Source organism: Ursus maritimus, unplaced genomic scaffold, assembly GCF_017311325.1.
Source record: "Ursus maritimus isolate PB19 unplaced genomic scaffold, ASM1731132v1 scaffold_14, whole genome shotgun sequence".
Lineage (NCBI taxonomy): Eukaryota > Metazoa > Chordata > Mammalia > Carnivora > Ursidae > Ursus > Ursus maritimus.
The window spans coordinates 27,110,988-27,133,379 of NW_024423786.1; the positions used below are offsets into that span (position 1 = coordinate 27,110,988).

Consider the following 22,392-nt stretch of genomic DNA (forward strand, 5'->3'; position numbering starts at 1 on the left):
GGGGCTGCAGCCGAGGCCGCCGCCGCCCGCTGGCCTCGCCCCCACACGCGCCGGCCGCGGCCGCCCCCTGGCCGTGCAGGGAGCGCGGGGAGCGGGGGGGAGCGCGGATCCCGCGGAGGCGGCGGCGGCGGCGGCGCGGCGCGGCTCAGGCGTCGGAGCGGGCGGCCGCGGGCGCCGCCGCCTCCTCCTCCATGGCTGTTTACCCGGCTGCATTGTGGGAGTTTGACCTCCGCCGCCGCCAACCGCCGCCTCAGCTTGCGCCGCCGCCGCCGCCGCGCACGCCATGGGAGCCGTGACTGACGGTGAGGCCCGCTCGCCGCCACCCCGGCCCGCTCCCCCGAGCCCCTCGGCCGCCCCTGCCTCCCCGGCCTCCCACGAGCCCCCCGGCCTCCCCGGCTGCGTCCGGGAGCCCCTCGGCCTCCGCGATCAGACCCCTCGGATAGCCGGCCTTTCCCGGACGCTTCCTCCGGGTCCTTCGGGCCTCTCCCCGGACCCCTGGTCCCCCTTGGAGCCCCTCGGACTCCCGGCCCGCTCTTCGGAGGCCGCGCCGGGCCTGCGGAGGGTGTGCTGGGAGGATGGTCGGGGGGCTGGGAGCACACGTGGGGGCCCGGGAACGGTGGCAGCGGCGCGTGGGCGGGTGGTACCGGGAAGGGGTCCAGGCCATCGGCGGATGTGGTGAGGGAACACTTGGTGAGAATATGGGGTCCAAGGAGTGGCGAGGGGGAGGAGAGGTGGAGACCCTGCCGCCGGGGGTCCGGAGGGCCTGTGGTGGGCTGGAGGGTGTGAGAACTTTAGGGATGGGGTGGAAGTTTGGGACCAAGAGCAGACGAACGGGGAGGTTCCAAGACACGAGTACAAAGGGTGTCAGCGTACAGAGGGTGACACCTGGAGGAGTCTTCTGGACAGGTTAGGAAGGGCCCCCAGATAGTGGTGTGGATCGCAGTGAGGCCTGAGAACTAGCCCCGGACTGGACATAGGGAGAGGGAGATAGAGATAATATCTAAAAAGGGTAGATGTGGACGGGGGTATCTGGAGGACAATCAGAGAGTGCATGGGGGATTTAGAAGGAGCCAGTGTGAGGGATGAGGCCACCTGGGGTAGATCAAGACAATAAAAGATTTGTCTGTGTATATGTGTTGGGGACGGTGGCTTGTGGGCAGGAATGGGAGGAGAGTCAGCAGGCAGACACGGGGTTTGTGGAAAGTTGTGAGGATAGTTTAGGAAAGGTGGACCCTGGGTGCAGAGACCCAGGGGGTGATCTAAGAACTGAGAGTAGAAATAAAATAGGGTGCCACCTTGGGGAAGGTGGACAGGCATAATGGGCAACTGGAGGGAGAACCTAAGAAAGTATTTGGTAACAGAGGAAGGAAGTCCTTTAACAACTGGGAAGGGGATGTCTAGGGGTGCTATGTGTATTTGAAGAGAGGGTGACCAGTAAAGGTAGATGCCTGTGGAGAGGCCATTTCTGAAAAGTTAGAGGTAGACAGAATTTCCATATTAAAGGGCCTGCAATGGGAAGAAGAGTAATAGACCTAAATTTGTGATAACAGGTAGTGAAGTGGGAGACTAATCTTAAAGGTCCAGGACCTTCATGGGAAATTCTAACTTTGCTTCATTCCAGTTTTATTTATCCTATCTAGGCTAGGCCTTGGAATTACAGTCCAGAACCAACAAGCAAGACCTTTTCCCCCCCTCTTAGGTTGCAGTCTGGGGAAAGACACCTTGGATAATTAGTTTTAAGGGTGGCAAATGTTACCACAAGGGGAGTACAAGGGTGGGAACTGTGGGAGCATGTAGCAAAGATTGTTTATCCACTCTCAAAGATCAGCTTCCCTAAGACAGTTACTGTTAATCCCATTTTTGAAGAATAAATAGTTGTAGTTGGACTGGTGTTCCAGGTGGGGAACCACTTGTGCAAAGACCCGAAGTGCTGGAAAAACTCAAGAGACGATAAATATTGGCTAGAATTTAAAAAGTTGTAGCCAGAGATTTCTGAGGGCAATGGGAATCAGTAGTTTTTAACATTGGTGCTGTGTGATCAGAATTGCATTAAAAAAATGAACAAACACCCCCCCACATGCTGTATGTACTATGTGAGGAATGATGAGGGGAAGGGAAGAGTGGAGTTAAGTTCTCTGTAGCATACAGTATTCATCATGTGTCAAGGAGTGTTCTAATTATTAACTCCACTTCACAGATGAAACTGGGACACACGGAGGTTAAGCAACTTGTCCACGTTTGTGCAGTTAGTAAGGTGTAGAGCCTGAGCTCAAAACCAGGCAGTCTGGCTCCAGAGTTCTTGTCCCTCCCTTCTGTGCATCCAGTCTCTCAGTTACTGCTGCACTAGTCCTAGTAAGAGATAATGGGAACTCAGACAAAGAGGGAATACAGAGAAGTAGAATGAGGTAGAATGCCAGGACTTAAGTGGTTGAGTGGATGTTAGAGGCCACGGGAGTACCCACTCTGCCCCTAATAAGCTGTCTGATCTTGCTTAGCTTAATTAACCTCTTTGAGCCTCAGTTTCATTCTTTGTAAATGAGGATAATAAAATCTATCTCATAAGGTTGTTTAGAGGTTTAAATGCAATAAAAGTTGTAGTGCTTTGCACTGAGTCCTACATATAATAATGTTCAGCAAATACTATTAAACGTTAAGAATCGGTTTAGTCATCTTTCCTTAATTTTCCTTTGATTAGGACTGTGCCTTCTTCATCTCTGTATTTGCACAGATTGCCCTTTTCTGCCTGGTAACTGGCATGTATTCAAGACCCACCTCAAATATTCATCTTTTCCAGAACAGTTGATCTTTCACCTATTAACCATAATATTTTATGCATATTACTGTTGTAGCCCTTAATACTTAATTTAGTTAAATGACATTTTCTAGAAAATATTTAAGGCAGCTCACCATAGTGTGAAAACATATAAAATAAATTCATGAGAAAACAGGGCAAAAAGAACATTGAGAGGAAGGAAAACAAGAGGAAGTTAGAAGTGGGGTGATCCTCAAAATGCAGTGGGTAGAATCTGGTACGTTAATTAAGACAGCCAGCAGTGACTTGTTTCTCTACTAGTTCATAGCAAGAGGCGGGACCTGGTCCACTCTGTGCTCTTGTGTACAGGAGAGAAGGCAACATTAGATACACAGTACAAGCAATTCTTTCTGATTAAAACACTAGAGATAAAGTTGATCGTTAGGGTCCCCATAAAGAAAAGCTAGTGTCATATCTTTAACCTCTTATCAGCACCGATGATCATAGGGCTGTTTCTTAGCACATCCCTGACTAGGTCAAAGAAGGCTAAATAACAATTTAGAAAGGCATCCTAAAGCCAATAGGTCATGTGGTGTAGCCGAATACTTCTGCGGCACTGCCTTAATTCAGAGCAAGGGGTTTTTTTGCAAATTTGTTTTAAGAATATTTAGGTCTTAGAAGAATGGATGAAGTACAACTTTTTCAGGCAGTCCTCTGTAAACATGGTTTTCCTCAACTGAGCTTTTGGTAAAAATCAAGCAGAAATGAGTAGTGGGTATGATAGGTCAACAATGTATTGCATACTCTCTGCGCCCAATTCAAGGTACTGTCTACAGCAGTAAACTACTGAGGAAGACCCGACTTCTGCTTGGCGGACAGAAGCAATAGTGTGCAATCAAATACGTAATAAGATAATTTCTGAGAAAAAACATAATTAAGTTCTGAAATTACATAAGTTCTGAGAATGAACTGGATAGGATATGAAAGACCATAAAGGGGGAGGGCGGCCAACAGTCAGATACGACCTCTCTGTAAAGTGACCCTTAGAGTAAGGCCTGAAGGCATCAACCCTGTGAAGAGTCCAGGAAAGGATTCAGGACAGGTTACAACTCGTACAAAGGCCTGAGGCAAAAATAAGCTCTGCCCTTCAGAGAAGATAAGGAATAAATTTAAGGAATAAGATAAGGGTTGGTATCCAGGTGGGTCAGGAGGGATATGATACAAAAGGAGGTCAGAGAAGTAAACAGGAGCTTGTCCAGAGCCACCTAAGCCTTGGAAAGGAGATTGGATTGTCTTCTGTGGGTACTTAGATATGATTGGAGGATTTTAAACAGACAAATTAGGGATCCCATACTTCTTTTTGATCATTTTGGGTTGCTGTGTGGGGAATGGAGTCTAGGAAAACAAGAATGGAAGCAGGGAGGCCAGCAAGAAGTATTCCAAGAGTCAGGGTGGGTTTGGATTAAGATGAGGGTGGCTAAGAAGACAGGAGTGGCCTGAATAGCTCAGTCATCCTGACAAGTTCTTGGAGGAGTACCAGTACCTGTCTCTGGAGCTTAAAGGACAGCTAATGCCCTCTTACAAATTGGAGGTGCCTGGAAAGATGCTGTGCCCTCATGTAATCCTTCCATATGGGTTTGCCTAGCCATTCGGACTGGGAGCTCTTAGAGGAGAAGCTCTTTATTTCCTGCACCCTGTACAAGGACACTGGTTAATTTGAGGAACTGCCCTCCTCAGAGGGAAGGAGAGAGACGTGATATTGTTATCTATGGATACTGAACTATAGATATTATCACCAACACTACCATTTTATACATGGCAAAATGGAGGCCCTGGGAAGCGTTTGACTGTCATGTAGCTAGTTCTTGGCAAAGTCATTCTCTCTCCTCCCCTGTTGCCACCCCAGCATTTAGCTAACCAAAAAACAATTTGTTTTTAAAGGATTTTACTTATTCATCTGAGAGAGCACATGCAGGGCGAGAGGCCGAGGGAGAGGGAGAAGCAGACTCCCCGCTGAACTGGGAGCCGGGTCATGGGGCTTGATCCCAGGACCTGGAGATCATGACCTGAGCTGAAGGCAGACACTTAACCATCTGAGCCACCCAGGCAGCCCTGAAAAACAGTTTAGATGTTGTCACTGTTAAGCTATGTTCACAGTTTGTATTTTGTATGTGTTAATTTAAAGGGTGTTAAGCAGTGTTAGTACCCTGATAGAAATCATTTCAGAAGCACTTTTTTTTTTTTTTTTTTGAGGGAGAGAGAAAGAGAGAATCTTAAGCAGGCTCCACGCCCAATACAAGCCAAGGCTTAAATCTCATGACCCTGAGATCATGACCTGAGCTGAAATCAAGAGTCAGACGCTTAACCGACTACACCGCCCAGAAGCGCTTTTTGCAGTACAGAGAACATTGATACATACATCAATGTGCCAGAGCACAGATGGGAGATGAGAAGGCGGCGGCAGGAGCAGGGTGTGTCTGTACATTCCATTGAATAGAGCTTGTTGGTTTTGACAGTATTTTTTTTAATTGAGGTAAAATTAGTATATAACATTAGTTTCAGGTGTACAACATAATTTGATATTTGTATGCACTACAAAGTGGTTGTTGTGATAAGCCTAGTTATCATCCATCACCATTCAATTGACCCACTTCCCTCATTTCGCCTTCCCTGCAATAACCCTGTCCCTCTAATAACCACTAATCTGTTCTCTGTATGGGTTTTCTTTCTTTCTTTTTTTTTTTTTTTTGTATTGTTTGTTCATTTGTTTTTTAGATGCCACATATAAGTGAAATCATATGGTAGTTGTTTTTCCCTGTCTGACTTGTTTCATTTAGCATAATACCCTCAGGGTCCATCCATGGTTTTACAAATGACAAGATTTCCTTTTTTATGGCTGAGTAATATTCTATTGTATATGTGTTTTTGCTTTTTAATTAGAAAGTATAATGCTTGGATATATGCTCGTTAAAACTTAAAATAATGGTTTTTAACATGCCTACGAACAATATGACCGAATAATGGAACCGTACTGTGACTTTCTAATAATGTGATTGTATATATTTTCCTATGGCAGAAATGACACTACTCATCTGTAAAATGAAGATAATAATACACACTTTATAGGGTTTCTTCAAGGGTGAAGTGTGATAATATAGGTAAAGAACTTTGAAATTGACTACTTAATCTCTTGTCCAAACCAGGACACTGTCCGGAATGAAAGGAACAAACGAGATGTACGGTCCTCAAATAGGAGTGTATAAACGCTATATAAGTGCCTGTTGCTGCTGTTATTCCTATTTCAATTGCTGATCCAATGTTAATTGGACATTTGTGGTCATGGGATTTACTTGGCTTTTTTTCCCCCTAGCACCAATGGATTTCACCACTTTGTTCCCTCGGCTGTAATCCCAGCACAGGGGTTACTGATGCAGTGCAAGTATTAAATAATGTTTCTTTAGCCAAGATAAATGGCTTTTCAAAGCAAAATTGGAGTTCCAACCTTGACTTTATTATTATTAGCACCACCCTCTAAACATTTAAGTAAATCTAGAGAAAAACAAAAGGACCTCAGCACTATTTTTTTGCTTTTTGAAAAAAAAATTTTTTAATTTAATTTTGGTTTAAGTAATTGACTTTCACATTAGCAATATATTTAGACTAGCCCTATGCTATCTCACGAGAGGTTAATATTTACATGGAGAAAGCAAACCATCTTATTTACTGTTCTTTCCACTGCTTCTTTGTAACTTCTTAATATGTTGGCCTTCAAAATCGTTTTAGTGATTTTAAGCTTCATGAAAGGAGGGGCTACGTGTTATTTTACCGTAAGTAACCTAAAACAATTAGACATAAGTAATTCAGCTTAATAACCCATGAGCGGTAGCGACCCAATGATAAATCTAAAAGGAATCTGCATGCTCACTGTTTTTACATGGCCCTAGTCTCTGCTCTTGTAGGTCAAGTCAAGCCAGTTTTCTTTTTTCTCGTTAACACATCATGGATTCATTAGAGAACATTGCATGGAACTTATAATGCAGAAGAAAGGAAGAAAAATCCTCAAAATGACCAATAAGCTCACTCTCCAGATAGCCACTATTAGTATTTTTAAAAAGAAATGCATGTCAGACAATTCAAGAAAAATAACACACCAAGTGACAAGTGAAAACTCTCCCCTCTTCACCTTCCATGGCTAGCCCCTCCTCCCAGAGGTAATCACTATTAACTGGTTTTTGGTGTACCTTTTCAGAATGATTTTTAAGTGCCTATAAAGGGTAAAAAGCAAACTTGTGCCAAACTTGTGAGTTTCAATCTAAGCTCTACTCCATATTTCTGGTGACATTTAATTTGAGCAACTTTCAGTTCCTTCACTAGTAAAATAGAGGTGGTAATATCTACTTTATAGGGCTCTTGTGCAGATTAAGTGTATTTATATGTAAAAAAACACACTTAGCATATTGCAAGCATTATGTATATGTTGGTTGGCCACTATGTATATATACTTTAAAATTTTAAACAAACATTTACACACTCTTCTGTGTTATACTTCTATAATCATTTTATCTTGGAGCTCTTTCTTTTGTATCAATGTGTAGTATTCTATTACATTTTTAAAATTTATTCTCCGGGCGCCTGGGTGGCTCAGTTAGTTAAGCATCTGCCTTTGGCTCAAATCATCATCTTAGAGTCCTGGGATTGAGCCCGACATCAGACTCCCTGCTCAGCGGGGAGTCTGCTTCTCCCTCTCCTTCTGCTCCTACCCCCTTGTGTGCCCGCACTGGCTCGTGCTCTCTCTCTCTAATAAATAAAATGTTTTAAAAAATTCTCTAGTAAACATCTAAGCATTTAGATATTTTCAGTTTTTCACTCTTACAAGTAGTATTCCAATGGAGATATTTGTATAGATGTCTTCACACACCTGTGGAAATAATTTCTAGAAGACGGGTCAAAGAATATATGTATTTTTTAATTTTGGTACATACTGCTACATTGCTGTAGTAGCCAGCTGTTTCAAATTCACCCTGTCTCAAAGTGTTAAATAAACTGTTGTCCCTTCCCATGGTTTTCAGTTTGGATCCAGAGCTTTTAGGAACACCAAGAAGAAACCAGTGGTGCATTTCCATGCTAACAATTCCTTGCTAAAGTGCTTAGAGAAAGCAAATGCTAATCTCCACTGGCAGGTCACAGGATTACTGTTTCCTAAGAGGAGGTGAGATTGCTGTGCTGTGAGGTCTAGCAGTTTAGAAAGGCACACCTGAGGGTAGATTAGCCCTAGGAGGAAGTCACATTAACAGTGACACTCTTGCTACTGGTTGTCAAGCCTTGACCTAGCCCTAAAGAAATAAGTGTCTTGAAAGTTGGCCCAGCATTATCTTCCAAATTGTTTTCCTTTTTCCTATTTTGAATATTTGCTCCAAGATGTTCTGAAAACTTGTTTTGTAATCAAGATTTTAAGAGCTACTGTGAGAGAATAACAATGATGGGTTTTGAAAGTCTGGGTTTATGAGAGATTGTCCTGTCCATGATAAAATGAGAACAGCTAAAATAGCAGTATCCTCTGAGCAGGGGCTTGGAGAAGGAGAGAGGTCTAGTGACTGTAAAGCAGTCATTTCTTCCTGTCTCTCTGTTTATGGAAAATGGGGTATTATAAATCTAACCCCTTGAAAGGACGTTTTGAGGTTTATTTAGTGTCATAAGTAATTATGTTATTTTTTTCTAGGTATAGGTCATATAAGACAAAAAGGGGTCTAAAATGTATCCCAAATTGATGAGTAAATGTTTGTTTATTAGCATATATGTGTCATAATTGATTTTAAAGTGATTTTGAATGGCTGACACTTTGTAGGTATAATCACAGCATAACATGTAACTGAATCCAGTAGGAAAACTTCCTACAAGCCTGAAATCAGGTAGAAAAGCACCAGTCTCGGGGCAGATATTAGGTATTTGCGGTTAAAAGATTTCCAGGGATGCCTGCGTGGCTCAGCTGGTTAAGCATCTGCCTTCCGCTCAGGTCATGATCCCAGAGTCCTGGGATCGAGTCCCACATTGGGTTCATTGCTTAGCGTGGAGCCTGCTTCTTCCTCTGCCTGCTGCTCCCCCTGCTTGTGTTCTTTCTCGCTCTCTGACAAATAAATAAAATCTTTAAAAGCTTTTCCAGATGGCATTGATCCTCATAGTCAGTAAAGAAAGCAATCATGACAACTAAGGAGTGATACTGATAACATCATTAAAATAGTTTCTAAGCCATCTTACTGTTTTTATAAAGGGTGGGCCAAGGTCTGCTGGAATTAATAATATTAGCATTTAAGTTGCTTATAGAGAGCTTCAAGCATGATGATAATTTATGAAGTCAATGTATATAGTAAACAAAGCATGTTTTAGGTGTGTTCAGTCTAGCAGTAATTGATGAGGTACCATTAAAATAATAATACTCATGTCATCTGTGTTAGGAACCATCAGCAGCCAGTCAGTAGAGCATACAACTCTTAATCTTGGGGTTGTGAGTTAGAGCTCCATGTTGGGTGTAGAGGCTACGTAAAAAAGTAAAATCTTTGGGGCACCTGGGTGGCGCAGTCAGTTGAGCATCCGAAACTTGATTTCGGCACAGGTTGTGATCTCAGGGTTGTGAGATCAAGCCCCACATGGGGCTCTGTGCTCATCACGGAGTCTACTTAAGACTTTCTCTCCCGGGGGCACCTGGGTGGCTCAGTCGTTAGGCATCTGCCTTCGGCTCAGGTCATGATCCCAGGGTCCCGGGATCGAGCCCCACGTTTGGGCTCCCTGCTCAGTGGGAGTCTGCTTCTCCCTCTCCCACTCCCCCTGCTTGTGTTCCTTCTGTCGCTGTCTCTCTCTCTCTCTCTGTCAAATACATTAATAAAATCTTAAAAAAAAAAAAAAAAGACTCGCTCCCTTTGCCACCCCCTGCCAAATAAATCTTAAAAAAAAAAAAAAAAACTTTAAATAAATAAATATTTGAAAAGGGAAAAAAATTCAAAAGCAAGCCAAAGTCCCTTCCCTGTCCCCATCCCAGACAAGGAGAAAGCTGTGAGCTCTAGCAGAGGTGGGGAGTGAAAGGCTAGAACATGTATTTGCACATGAGAACATTAAGGAGGCTGGACAAATCTTGGGACCCAAGGACAGAAAGAGGTCACAATGTGGGAGTCTGCACTAGTGAATGCCATGCTAGTGGACTTGGACTTTGCTGGCAGGCAACTGGTAGTTGCTAAAGGTTTAGGAGCAAGACTTTGGAGGATTAAGCTCTGGGCAGTGTACAAAATGGACTACAGCTGGGAAAAGCCCAAGGCAGGGAAGCTATTAGGAAGCTACCAAAAAACATGCAGTAGGAGCTAAAATGGCATGAAAATTAGAGATTAGAATCACAGGTCCTGAGGCAGGTTAGGACTGAGCAGACACTTGGTTAGGAAAAGGCAGGGGCCAATGCCTAGGTGCCCTGGGATCATGACCTGAGCCGAAGGCAGATGCCTAACGACTGAGCTACCCAGGCGCCCCCGGGAGAGAAAGTCTTAAGTAGACTCCGTGATGAGCATAGAGCCCCATGTGGGGCTTGATCTCACAACCCTGAGATCACAACCTGTGCCGAAATCAAGTTTCGGATGCTCAACTGACTGCGCCACCCAGGTGCCCCAAAGATTTTACTTTTTTACATAGCCTCTACACCTGGCATGGAGCTCTAACTCACAACCCCAAGATTAAGAGTTGTATGCTCTACTGACTGAGCCATCCAAGCACCCCTCTTTTTTTTTTTTTAATAGCTTTACTGAGGGACAATTTTATACAAAGAACTGAGTATTTAATGTGTGCAATTTGATGCATCTGGACATATGCAGACACCTGTGATACCATCACCACAATCATAGCTTTTTCAAACAACAGCTGACAGATTTTGAGTTCAAATGGTTCAAAAATCAAATAATGCAAAAAGATATTTCCCCATCTTCCAGCCTGTTCTCTGTCCCACTTACACTGCCCCTCTCCCTTGGTAACCCCTTTTATTAGTTTCTTGTATATCATTCCAGGGTATTTGTATGAATATAAGCCTATATTCTCATTCCCCCCATTTATGTGTGAAAGGAACATGCCGTACATACTGTTCCTCACCTTGTTCTTTTATCAGGTTATCTTACGTGATCTCTCTGTATCAGCACATAGACATTTCCTCATTCTTTGGGGTTCTTTTTTATGGCTTCGTAGTATTCCATCATGTTCTTGTACCAAAATTTATCTAGCCCCCTGTTGATCGACATAGTCATATTGCATATGTACAAGTTTATCTAGGATTGTTGGGCCAAAGGGTATATGTTATTTGAAGATTAAGTAGATTTTGTTAAAAATACCTTTTAGCTTTTGTGATTGATGATTTTTTTAAAGATTTTGTTTATTTTTATTTATTTGAGAGTGAGCAAGTGAGAGAGAGAGAAAGCACAAGCAGGGGGAGACGGAGAAGCAGACTCCCCACTGAGTAGGGATCCTGATGCAGGGCTTGATCCCGGGACCCTGGGATTATGACCTGAGCTGAAGGCAGATGCTTAACCAACTAAGCCACGCAGGCACCCCAAAGATTTTATTTATTTATTTATTTGAGAGAGAGAACACAGGCAGGGTGGGGAGCAGAGAAAGAGGGACAAGCAGACTCTGTGCTGAGTGTGGAGCCTGACGCGGGGCTTGATCACAGACCCTGAGATCACGACCTGAGTAGAAAACCAAGAGTCGACATTTAACGGACTGAGCCATCCAGGCATCCCATTGACTGATGATTTTTAAGTATGAGAAGAGCAGCCCAAATTCCACTTCCCCTGATTCCCCCAAGCCAAAGGTAGTTGTCCTCCTAATCTCTTCTGGTGCATGTCCCTGTCATTCATTTAAGAATCCCAGCCTCCTCTGCGTGTGTGTTCATATGCATGTTATTTCTCTACCTAGAGCCAAAGAGCTCAGGTCTTTATCTCACATCCTTAGAACTACTCTGGTACCCTATGGACACATCTGCCCGTTGATCAAGTATTCGTATCTTTTGTACGAGAAGAGAATTCTCTGCTTTGGACCTGAAAATAAGATGTTGTCTGCTGGTCTTTGTTAGTATTTTATTGAGACGAAATTCTTCAGAGGGCAGATGGTCCCAAGCAGGCACCACAAATCCAATTTAAGAATATTTATTGCACATCGGAAGCGTAAAGACACAGTGTGAGAGGTTGGGAAGGAAACAGAATGAATAAGACACAGGACTGGCCCTCATAAACCTTTTCCCCAAGTTTATTTGGCCTGTACAGTGTTCTAAACATTTTTCAAAAACTTTTATAATTGGGCTATTGCATATATAAAAGTACACAGTTCTTAACTCTACAGCTGGAATGATCACAAAATGTGCTTGAAACATTTTTACTAGCCACCAAACTTTAAAAATCTCTTGAAAAACCAGCTGTGATAATAGTTTCCCCCTTAGGGTACTCATTCCCCAATTTTCTAGTCCTCAGTAAAGTAGGATGACCAGGTATCTAGGAGGAAGATGGGGGTTTTGGGGGGTGGGAAGAACAGAGCTAAGAAAATGAGAAACTGAACAAAAGAAAGGAAAGGAGTTGAACGGCGTCGAACAGACTGCTCACCGGCTGGATGTTTGTTTTTAACAAAGTTAAAGCATGTTTGTGATAAAAAAAATAAAATCAGTTCATTTTCTGCATTTTAATCCCTTTGAGGACTGTTTTGTCTCAGGCTCTTCAAATAACAGTGTTGGAGGTCAAAAACTGAAAGCATTAGTTTGTATTTTAAAGTGTAAAATTAAAATACCTGATAAATTGATAACTTGAGCTGCCTGTCAAAGCCATGACTCTGAGAACAAAACCCAATTCTAAAAATGTTTATCTGATGTTGTCACAGAGCAGATTTTAAAACTGCAGCCACCTGCCTTCCAAAGTTTATCTCCGCTGCACCTGCGCTCAAAAATACTTCTGCCTACACACAGGAACTATTGTTTCAAGATTTTGATGTTGATTCATCGTGCAGGCTCTCTAGGCATTAATCACACTTTAAAATATTTTTTAAAAATAATGCACGCACATGGTGAAAAACAAACACAATTCTGTGAAATGATATAGAAAATTACATTTTTTCTCATCCCCGCTGTAGTCCCTCTCACCAGAAGAAACCACTGTTACCATTTTCTTGCATTCTTTCCAAAGATATTCTCTGAATACACACGTAACATGTGTGATGTGTGCACGTGCACACACGCACATACACAGCCTCCCCCCTTTTCCACACAAATGACAGCAAACTGTGTGCATCTCTGCACCTGTTTCGTTTTCATTTCACTTTGCACCAAAGGAGATTTCTTGCCATTGGTATATACATCCACTCTCTCGGCTGCGTCATATTACATTACACGAAGTTTTCATAATCTAACCAGTCTCTTACTGGTCCATGTTTAGGCTCGCAGTCTTTCTACTACAAACAGCACTAAGAACATGTGTTTACATTTATCTTTGTTGGTGGATGCACATGGTATTTAGGGGATTAATTCCTAGAATTGGAGTTCTGGGGTCCAAGAGATATGTGCACTTAAAATCTTGTTTGTGATAGCCCGTTTGCCCCAGAAAGAGCCTACCAATCTCCATTCCATCAGCATATGTAAGTGCAGTTTCTCAGTATCCTTGCCAACACTTTTTATTGGGTATTTTGATCTTTGCTAATCTGATAGATGAAAATTATGTTTGGGGTACCTGGGTGGCTCAGCTGGTTAAGCCTCCGACACTGGTTTTGGCTCAGGTCATGATCTTATGAATCATGGGATCCAGCCCTTGGTCGGGCTCGCTGCTTAGTGGAGAGTCTGCTTAGGGATTCTCTCCTTTCCCCCATGTGCACGAACTCTCTCTCTCTCAAATAAATAAATTTTTTTTAAATCATGTTTTATTGGGTTTCAGTCTGCCTTCTCTTGTCGTGATCCAGCATTATTTTGTCCAGCAAGAACACTAGCTCAGGGCTGCCAGGCAGGCAGATTGGAGCCCCACTTATTACGCATCATTATTATCTGCCATGCTCTTTGATTTCATTTTCTTTTTCTTTCCCTTGAAGCAAAAGTGAGACAGACTTGTTAAAAAAGAAAAAAAAAAGTCTTCATGGGGAAAGAAACATTACAAATGTAATAACTAAATTACACTTTTTTTTTTTTTTTTTTACAGATCCATTCCTGTTTCTCTGACCCATCTCTCATTCTTTTCGCCGTCTCCCACTACATCTTTCGAATCTTTTCTTTCTGTGCCTTTTACCACTACCTCACACTAGTCAGAGATGGGAACACTTCAGCCCTCCTTCTGTGTGAACAGGTTTTTCCAAATCAAAGTTCTCCAAGAACTATGGGCTTATGTCCTTGGTGATACCTGAAAACTATTTCTACTCAGCAGCCCAGCAGAAAACTAGTTCCATGAGTGCAGGTAGTCACCCCGACCCCTAGGACACTGCCCGCACACAGTAGTCACTCAATAACTGTCTTTAAATTGACATAAAAAGATACATGTAAAGTGTAGTAAAGCCTGCATACCATAAAGGTTGCCATCTTAACCATTTTAAGTCTACCGTTTAGTGGCTTGAAGTATACTCGAGTCTCAGTGGTTTTCTTTTGGATGAATGAGTAAGTTGTGATATTGGTTATTTGTCCCTGAAAGTCAACAAGAACCAGACCATCATTTTAATTCACGCTGTTCTTTTTCCCTCCAGACGAAGTCATACGGAAGCGTCTCCTAATTGATGGAGACGGCGCTGGAGATGATCGGAGAATCAATCTGCTCGTGAAAAGTTTCATTAAATGGTGCAACTCCGGGTCCCAGGAAGAGGGGTATTTCATCTCACTGTTGTTTCTATACCGATGTCCTGATCAGAGTTTAGACCGTGTATACAGCCCTGTCAGTATTTCAGATTTTCACTCACCTTCAATTGTCTAGTGGAGGCAGCTCTGGGTGAATCAAGTGTAGGTTTTTCTGGCCCTTATTTTCTTCAGAGGCCTGCTTTATGTTTATTAAAATGTGCAGAAGGTGTAGTGGTAAGAAATAAGGATTAAATTCTGGCTCATTAATTTGGTCACGTTTAGCATTTAGTTAGACAAACTAAATGAAATTTTCTCTTTTTAAATTTTTTTTCTTTTTTTACATCAAATATTGGAGACACTATTGCATTACTTTATTTTTTTAATTTAAATTCAATTAATTAACATAAAATATATTACTTGTTTTAGGGGTACAGGTCTGTGATTCATCAGTCCTATATAATTCCCAGTGCTCTTTACAACACGTACCCTCCCCAATGTCCATCACCCAGTTACCCCATCTCCACCGCTTCCCCTCCAGCAACCCTTTTCTTTAAGTAAGCTCTAAGCCCAATGTGGGGCTTGAACTCAGGACTCTGAGATCAAGAGTCATCTGCGCTACCGACTGAGTCAGCCAGGTCCCCTATTTTCTCTTTCTTTTATAAGCTAATAAAAAGTTTTTATATATTGCAAGGTTTTATATATATTTAATAACTTTTTTTGCCTTAGAAAAATTTCCCTCATTTGAATTAGCTTTTCACATAAATCATTGTAAAGAGTGAAAAAATTGTGCAAAGAAAGTTGTGAGGATAAAAAATTCATCTTGATTAAAACATTTTTGTCAAAGATTTTATTTATTTGAGAGAAAGAGAGAGGGAGAACATAGGGAGAGTGAGAGGGAGAAGCCGACTCCCCACTGAGCAGAGAGGCCCACACGGGGCTGGATCCCAGGACCAGGAGATCCTGACCTGAGCTGAAGGCAGAAGCTTAATTGGCTGAGCCACCCATTCGCCCCTTGATTAAAACATTTTAAAAAGTACAAAATTCAAACGAGTAGTTGTTTAAATTAAGCTTATATTGATAAGAACAGCAGTCCCATTGTTGCACTTGTAACTAAAGCAGTTGATAAATTCAAGTACATGCCATTAGGAAAAATTAAACATAAGAGAAAGATACTGTAACTTGTTTTAAATAAAGCAAATGATTCTCTCAGAACTTGGTAGTTCTGCCTGCATTGTAATATATAATAGTTCGACTTTGGTATTTACCAAAAATCTTTATTCCGTTTCTCTCTTTTCCATTAGATACAGCCAGTACCAACGTATGCTGAGCACACTGTCCCAATGTGAATTTTCAATGGGCAAAACTTTGCTGGTATATGATATGAATCTCAGAGAAATGGAAAACTATGAAAAAATTTACAAAGAAATAGGTAAAGAAATTTAAAGCAATTAATGTTTCCATGTAATTTAATTTTTACGGTCTAAAGGAGACAATATCTCCTCATTTTTCTTTGGTTAGTGGTAAAATAATAACAATGACAATATAAATAGAAAGAATATAGTAAATGTTAGTTACAAAAATGTATTCTGATATGATTACAGTACTTTGGGTTATGGCTGTTTTTTAAACACCAGCATCTATTTTATTAGCAATGGAACTTAATTTAAAAACACATTTTAAAATTGAAAATGGATGAAGATTGTACATGTTGTTGCAACTGTCTTTAAAAAAACCTTTTCATATAGAATGTAGCATTGCTGGAGCACATGAAAAAATTGCTGAGTGCAAAAAGCAAATTCTTCAAGCAAAGCGAATACGAAAAAATCGCCAAGGTAAGGGTTTTGTGGGATTTAGTGTGCAAATACCTTATTACTGAGTACTATTTTAATGAATTTTTTAATGTTGTGTGGTAAAATCTTCAGCAAGAATCAATCTGAATTATTAAAAAGAATTAGGAGATAAACCTAATTCTTTAAAACTGTATTATTCTTTAAAATAGTGGAGAAGGAAGACTATGCTGAAAAACATTTTTTTTTTTTGCTGGATTGTATTGATTATCCAAATATTTATTTTTTTAAAACCAAATATTTCTAAAGAATTCTTTTTTTCCTTCTTTTTTTTTTTTTTTTTTTTTTTTTTACTGTCTTCAGACCCCTTTGCCTAAGTAATGTTATGGTTAATCAGCAAAGGCAATTCAAACAAGGACGCTAGACCTAAGGTTTTGTTTGTAATTTGTTTGTTTCATGGAGTTACTTTCCAGAAAAAAAGAAAAGAATTTAAGTCCGGTGAGTTTTTATTAAGTACAAAGCAAGCAAACATTTGCAAGCTGCTGAAATCGGTAATAAGAGGAAGGTTAAAGTTTAGCTTTGTCCTGATCTCTTTTGTTTTTGTTTCTTGGGGTGTGTGTGTGTGTGTGTTTAAGATTTTATTCATTTATTTGACACAGCACAGCAGGGGGAGCAACAGAGGGAGAGGGAGAAGCAGGCTCCCCTATGAGCAAGGAGCCCAATGCGGGCTGGATCCCAGGGTCCTGGGATCATGACCTGAGCGGAAGGCAGATGCTTAACCTACCGAGCCACCCAGGCGCCCTTCTTTTGTTTTTTAATTAGGGTATGTCCTTGTTGCAGTCCATAAAAACTATTTCAAAATAATTTTAATGGCCAGGGCATTGCTCCTCCTATAATGTAAATTGAAAGAACGGGGGCACCTGGGTGGCTCAGTCGTTAAGCGTCTGCCTTCAGCTCAGGGCGTGATCCCAGGGTCCTGGGATGGATCAAGCCCGACGAGCCCAACATCGGGCTCCGGGCTCCGCTGGGAGCCTGCTTCTTCCTCTCACACTCCCCCTGCTTGTGTTCCCTCTCTCACTGGCTGTCTCTCTCTCTGTCAAATAAATAAAATCTTTAAAAAAAGAAAGAAAGAAAGAAAGAAAAGAAAGGAAGGAAGGAAGGAAGGAAGGTAAAAAATATAATGCATAATCACAATTGTGACCTATATATGAAAAACTAGAAGGAAATAGAAAATGTTAATGGTTATTTTGGGTCTGTGGGTTTTTATGGCTTAGGGTCCTTTTTTTTTTTTTCCCTGCACTGATCATGTATTATTTTGTAATCCAAAAAATTTTTATTAAAAGTAACACTTTTGTTGGATTAATATGCTGATTTCCAAAACAGTGGATTTTACTTTATAATGAGCCAAGTAAGATATTTAATTCCTTATTTTTTAAAATTGGTTTTTGAACTTGTTAGAAAATACACGTGTTCAAGTTCAGTGGCCGATTTACAGCAGGATATACCAACTTATTTAATAATTATTATCAATTCTAAAATCGTTTAAAAAGGTTTCAGTGTTTTTCTAGATTAGTTGAGGCTTTTAAATGAATGCTGCCATTCATCATCTCAAGGTTAACAGGAAATAACAGGGAAACTTGGAGGTCTCAGTCAAACAGAAAGAAGGAATTCTGTCATTTCTGACTTTTAAATTGTTTCTAAATTTCTGAAATCTTTACCTTTAGAACGAGAATGAGAAGTGTAATTTGCCATTGTTAAGATCTGAAATGAATGGTGGGATATATTGACCTCGCTGATCTTTGCTGGGCAAATAGTGAAAAAGATCCTTTTCAGAATCGGTCTCCTTAGTGATCGATAAACGGCTTAAGTTCACTTCTGTTATGCTGGCCTCTTATATCTTGCCCAGGGATAGGTAAGTGGAAAAACAGAGTGGGGGCAAAAGACCTTGTTTGGAACAGTTTTGAAATCATGTATCATTATAGTTATAGTTGAACCAAGTGACATTGGCAGTACTCTTTCCATCCTTCAGTGTTTTCATTCTTTATGCACTGAGAAAGTGATTAGGAGAGATCAGTGATATTATACCTTTTTTTTATATCCGTGTTCAAAGAAACCCTTCATTTGGTAATTATTTTTGTATCTTTCAGAATATGATGCTTTGGCGAAAGTGATCCAGCACCATCCAGACCGGCATGAGACATTAAAGTAAGTTTAGAGCTTACTTTGAAAGAAGCGAATCTTTATATACAAATGTTTACATACTAGCCTATGCATTCCGTTTTTATGGGAGTACGTAATATGTTTTAGAAGGAGGGGTCAGATCTTTCAAATTGCATATTCTAATACTGCTTGATTGAGTTTTTTCCTTCTTCGGATCTTACTGTCTACAGTTCTAAAATAAATGCATATAATATATATCAAAGGAGAGTAGATAAATAAAATGTGGTACACTATATATATAACAGAATACTAAGTGAACAGTTTAAAAGGATAAACTAGATATACACTTTTTAAACTCAGATCTCAGGGGCACCTGGGTGGCATCTGCCCTTGGCTCAGGTCATAATCCCAGGATCCTGGGCTCAAGCCCCGAGTTGGGCTACCTGCTCATCGGGGAGCCTGCTTTTCCCTCTTGCTCTGCTGCTCTGCCTGCTTGTGCTCTCTCACTCTCTGTCAAATAAATAAATAAATAAAATCTTAAAAAAAAAAAAAAACTAACCCCCCCATTATATACTAATACCATATATTATTTAGAGAGACAAATATATGTATGAAAAAGGATTGAAATGATATAGTGACTGATTGAGTGGGGACCAGAGGAGGAAAAAAGGTCTGGGATAAAGGACAGCCAATGAGGTTCTAAGAGGATTTCAAGTTAATCTACAATGTTTTATTTCTTTTACCAAGGGAAAAAAAAAGAAGAAGACTTTTTTTGTCGGGGGCGCCTGGGTGGCGCAGTCGTTAAGCGTCTGCCTTCGGCTCAGGGCGTGATCCTGGCGTTCTGGGATCAAGCCCCACATCAGGCTCTTCCGCTATGAGCCTGCTTCTTCCTCTCCCACTCCCCCTGCTTGTGTTCCCTCTCTCGCTGGCTGTCTCTCTCTCTGTCAAATAAATAAATAAAATCTTTAAAAAAAAAAGACTTTTTTTGTCAAATAAGTATAATAAAACGTTAAAAGTTATCAATTCTTGGGGCGCCTGGGTGGCACAGCGGTTAAGCATCTGCCTTCGGCTCAGGGCGTGATCCCGGCGTTATGGGATCGAGCCCCACATCAGGCTCCTCTGCTATGAGCCTGCTTCTTCCTCTCCCACTCCCCCTACTTGTGTTTCCTCTCTCGCTGGCTGTCTCTATCTCTGTCGAATAAATAAATAAAATCTTTAAAAAAAAAAAAGTTATCAATTCTTGGGTTGTGATATTCTGTCTGTGTTTTCTTAGGTTTTAAAAATTCTCTAGAAATTTGATTTTAATAAAAAAAAGTACATACTTAGAATTTAAGAAGAGATCATCCCTAGCTTCAATGTTTCATCATAATGGAGTGTAATAACTTCTTACCCTTTTTCTTTTAATTTTTAAAATATTATTTAGTAACTAAAAAGTTAGGTATCAGTTATGACTTCTGTTCCCCCAATTAGCAAACTATAACACTGTTTTATTATTTTCAGGGAACTAGAGTCTCTGGGAAAGGAGCTAGAGCATCTTTCACATATTAAAGAAAGTGTTGAAGATAAGGTATTTGCACACGTATATTAGTCTCTGTGATATGTATATGTGTATAGATCAACGTGTATTAATTTTTTTCTTGTTAACACAGTTGGAATTGAGACGGAAACAGTTTCACGTTCTACTTAGTACCATCCACGAACTTCAGCAGACGCTAGAAAGTAAGTAGAAATAGTCACAGAATGCTTATAAAGACTTTTGAGTGATCCAGGGGCATGCCTTCTAAAATCTACATCTTGTTGAGAGAGTACACCTTCAGTTTCAGAACAGGAGTATAGCTGGATGATGTTAGAAGTATTCATGCTGTTCAGCTTTCTGCATATATGCAGAAAAGCCTGAATGTGTGGTAATACATGATTTAAAATACATATTCAGTGGGGGCGCCTGGGTGGCACAGCGGTTAAGCGTCTGCCTTCGGCTCAGGGCGTGATCCCGGCGTTCTGGGATCGAGCCCCACATCAGGCTCCTCTGCTGGGAGCCTGCTTCTCCCTCTCCCACTCCCCCTGCTTGTGTTCCCTCTCTCGCTGGCTATCTCTGTCGAATAAATAAATAAAATCTTTAAAAAAAAAAATACATATGCAGTGGTTCACATTAAGAGAAATTCAAGGATGATAGATTTGGAATTCTTCTTGGTTTATTATAGTTTGTTGCTATAAAGTAACAATTCAGAACGCAGGCGATGGTAAGTGAGTGGAGTAATTAGTGCATAGCACATTTGCATAGTCAGTGAATGGAAGGTGCTTTGGGGAACTGGAGACTTGCTCTTTGTTTGTATTGACTGTCTCCAATTGGAAATTTCTATGTTATCTGACCTTATTATTTTTAAGAAAAACCTAAAACCTAGATTTTTTTTTTTTTTTTTTAGTGTGTTCTATGACATAAATTTTACATTTTGACTTAACTAATGAATACCGACAACCAAAACAGCACTTTCGAAAACCAAACACTGTGTGGGCTGGTGACAGTCATAGGCTGCCATTTTGCTGTCTTTGTTTTAGACATATGACTAATAAAGGATAAAAATGTTGTCATGTATTCACTAAACATATAATTTAAGCAGATTTGACTAAAGTTTTATGGTTCTTTCTCAATTGCAGATGATGAAAAGCTCTCAGAGGTAGAAGAAACTCAAGAAAGCACCATGGAAACAGAGCCTAAGCCATAGACAAGCTACTGGTTTACCCTTGCCAAGAATGTGGAAGTAACAACATGCTCCTAGTGCGTTTAGAATTTGTTGTGCTCTTGAGATATTTAAAGTTTTGGCAGTAAACTACTTTGCTTTTAAATATTAACGCACAGTTCATTCGTATTTCTTTACACAAAGGAAAAAAACTTCAGTATAGATTTGTTTGTATTGAAATGTCTTTTTTATTCTTAAACTTAAAAGGTAGGAAGCCACATCCAAAAATGTTTAATAAAATGTTTTCAAGCCAGGTGTGTTTGTGCTCATTAGTATTCTAGGTAGTTTTTAACTGGTAAGACTGGTTCGCTTATAAAATAAGTTGCAGACTGTGAGAAAGTGGCGTTTCTAGGATGTACGTGAAAAAAATGAGTCAGTCTGAAAATTGTTACCGTATTTGAAAGTGGAGTGCATGAATAGGCTTCATGAGGGCTGTGAACTTGTGAAATTGTGTACAAAGTGTTCGTAGTATGTGCTCGCGTGGGGAGAGGCTGCCTGATCCTAACCATCAGTGGTATAAGAGGTAATTACAAGATACAAAGTGAATCAACATGCATTGCCTTCTAGATCTCTCTCTCTAATGCGTAAGCAATGTGGTTGTTAAACATTTTGTTGATATGTTTTCTTCTACTGTTTCATTATTTAGGAGTTATTTTCAGTAGAAAAAAACATATTGACAAAGAAAAAGTTGTCTCAGAAAAATACTCTGTTAAGATGGCTGGTCTTGGGGCGCCTGGGTGGCTCGTTAAGCGTCTGCCTTCGGCTCAGGGCGTGGTCCCGGAGTTCTCGGATCGAGCCCCACATCAGGCTCCTCCACTATGAGCCTGCTTCTTCCTCTCCCACTCCCCCTGCTTGTGTTCCCTCTCTCGCTGGCTGTCTATCTCTGTCAAATAAATAAATAAAAAATCTTTAAAAAAAAAAAAAAGATGGCTGGTCTTGCAAAAAAGGGATTTCATGATCTTAAAAATTAAGCTAAGGCTGAATCACTTGTAATATTCGTAAGTAGTGAATTTAATGTTCAATACGTGTTAGGTTCCATCCTTATCCGTTCATTTTAGTTCGGAAACATGACACTTTGCATGAATCATACCTTAAACAATATTTCGTTTTTGTAATTTTAATAAGAATTCTTATCTTTAA

General features: G+C 40.7%; 1 protein-coding gene across 1 annotated transcript; it reads left to right on the top strand.

Moving 5' to 3' along the window:
- The first annotated feature begins 144 nt into the window (after window positions 1-144).
- THOC7 (THO complex 7) lies at window positions 145-21,505 on the top strand. The gene is made up of 8 exons (XM_040628594.1): window positions 145-302; window positions 14,480-14,597; window positions 15,869-15,996; window positions 16,313-16,399; window positions 18,502-18,559; window positions 20,015-20,081; window positions 20,164-20,233; window positions 21,170-21,505. The coding sequence occupies exons 1-8, from the start codon at window positions 284-286 to the stop codon at window positions 21,235-21,237; spliced, it is 615 nt and encodes a 204-aa protein (XP_040484528.1). The 5' UTR covers window positions 145-283; the 3' UTR covers window positions 21,238-21,505.
- Window positions 21,506-22,392: the final 887 nt, after the last annotated feature.

Bases quoted from the DNA above. Each gene is read 5' to 3' on its own strand.
- THOC7 (XM_040628594.1), top strand. The intron at 14,598-15,868 runs GTATTTCATCTC...CTTTTCCATTAG, and splicing joins TCCGGGTCCCAGGAAGAGGG to ATACAGCCAGTACCAACGTA. The intron at 16,400-18,501 runs GTAAGGGTTTTG...TGTATCTTTCAG, and splicing joins AATACGAAAAAATCGCCAAG to AATATGATGCTTTGGCGAAA.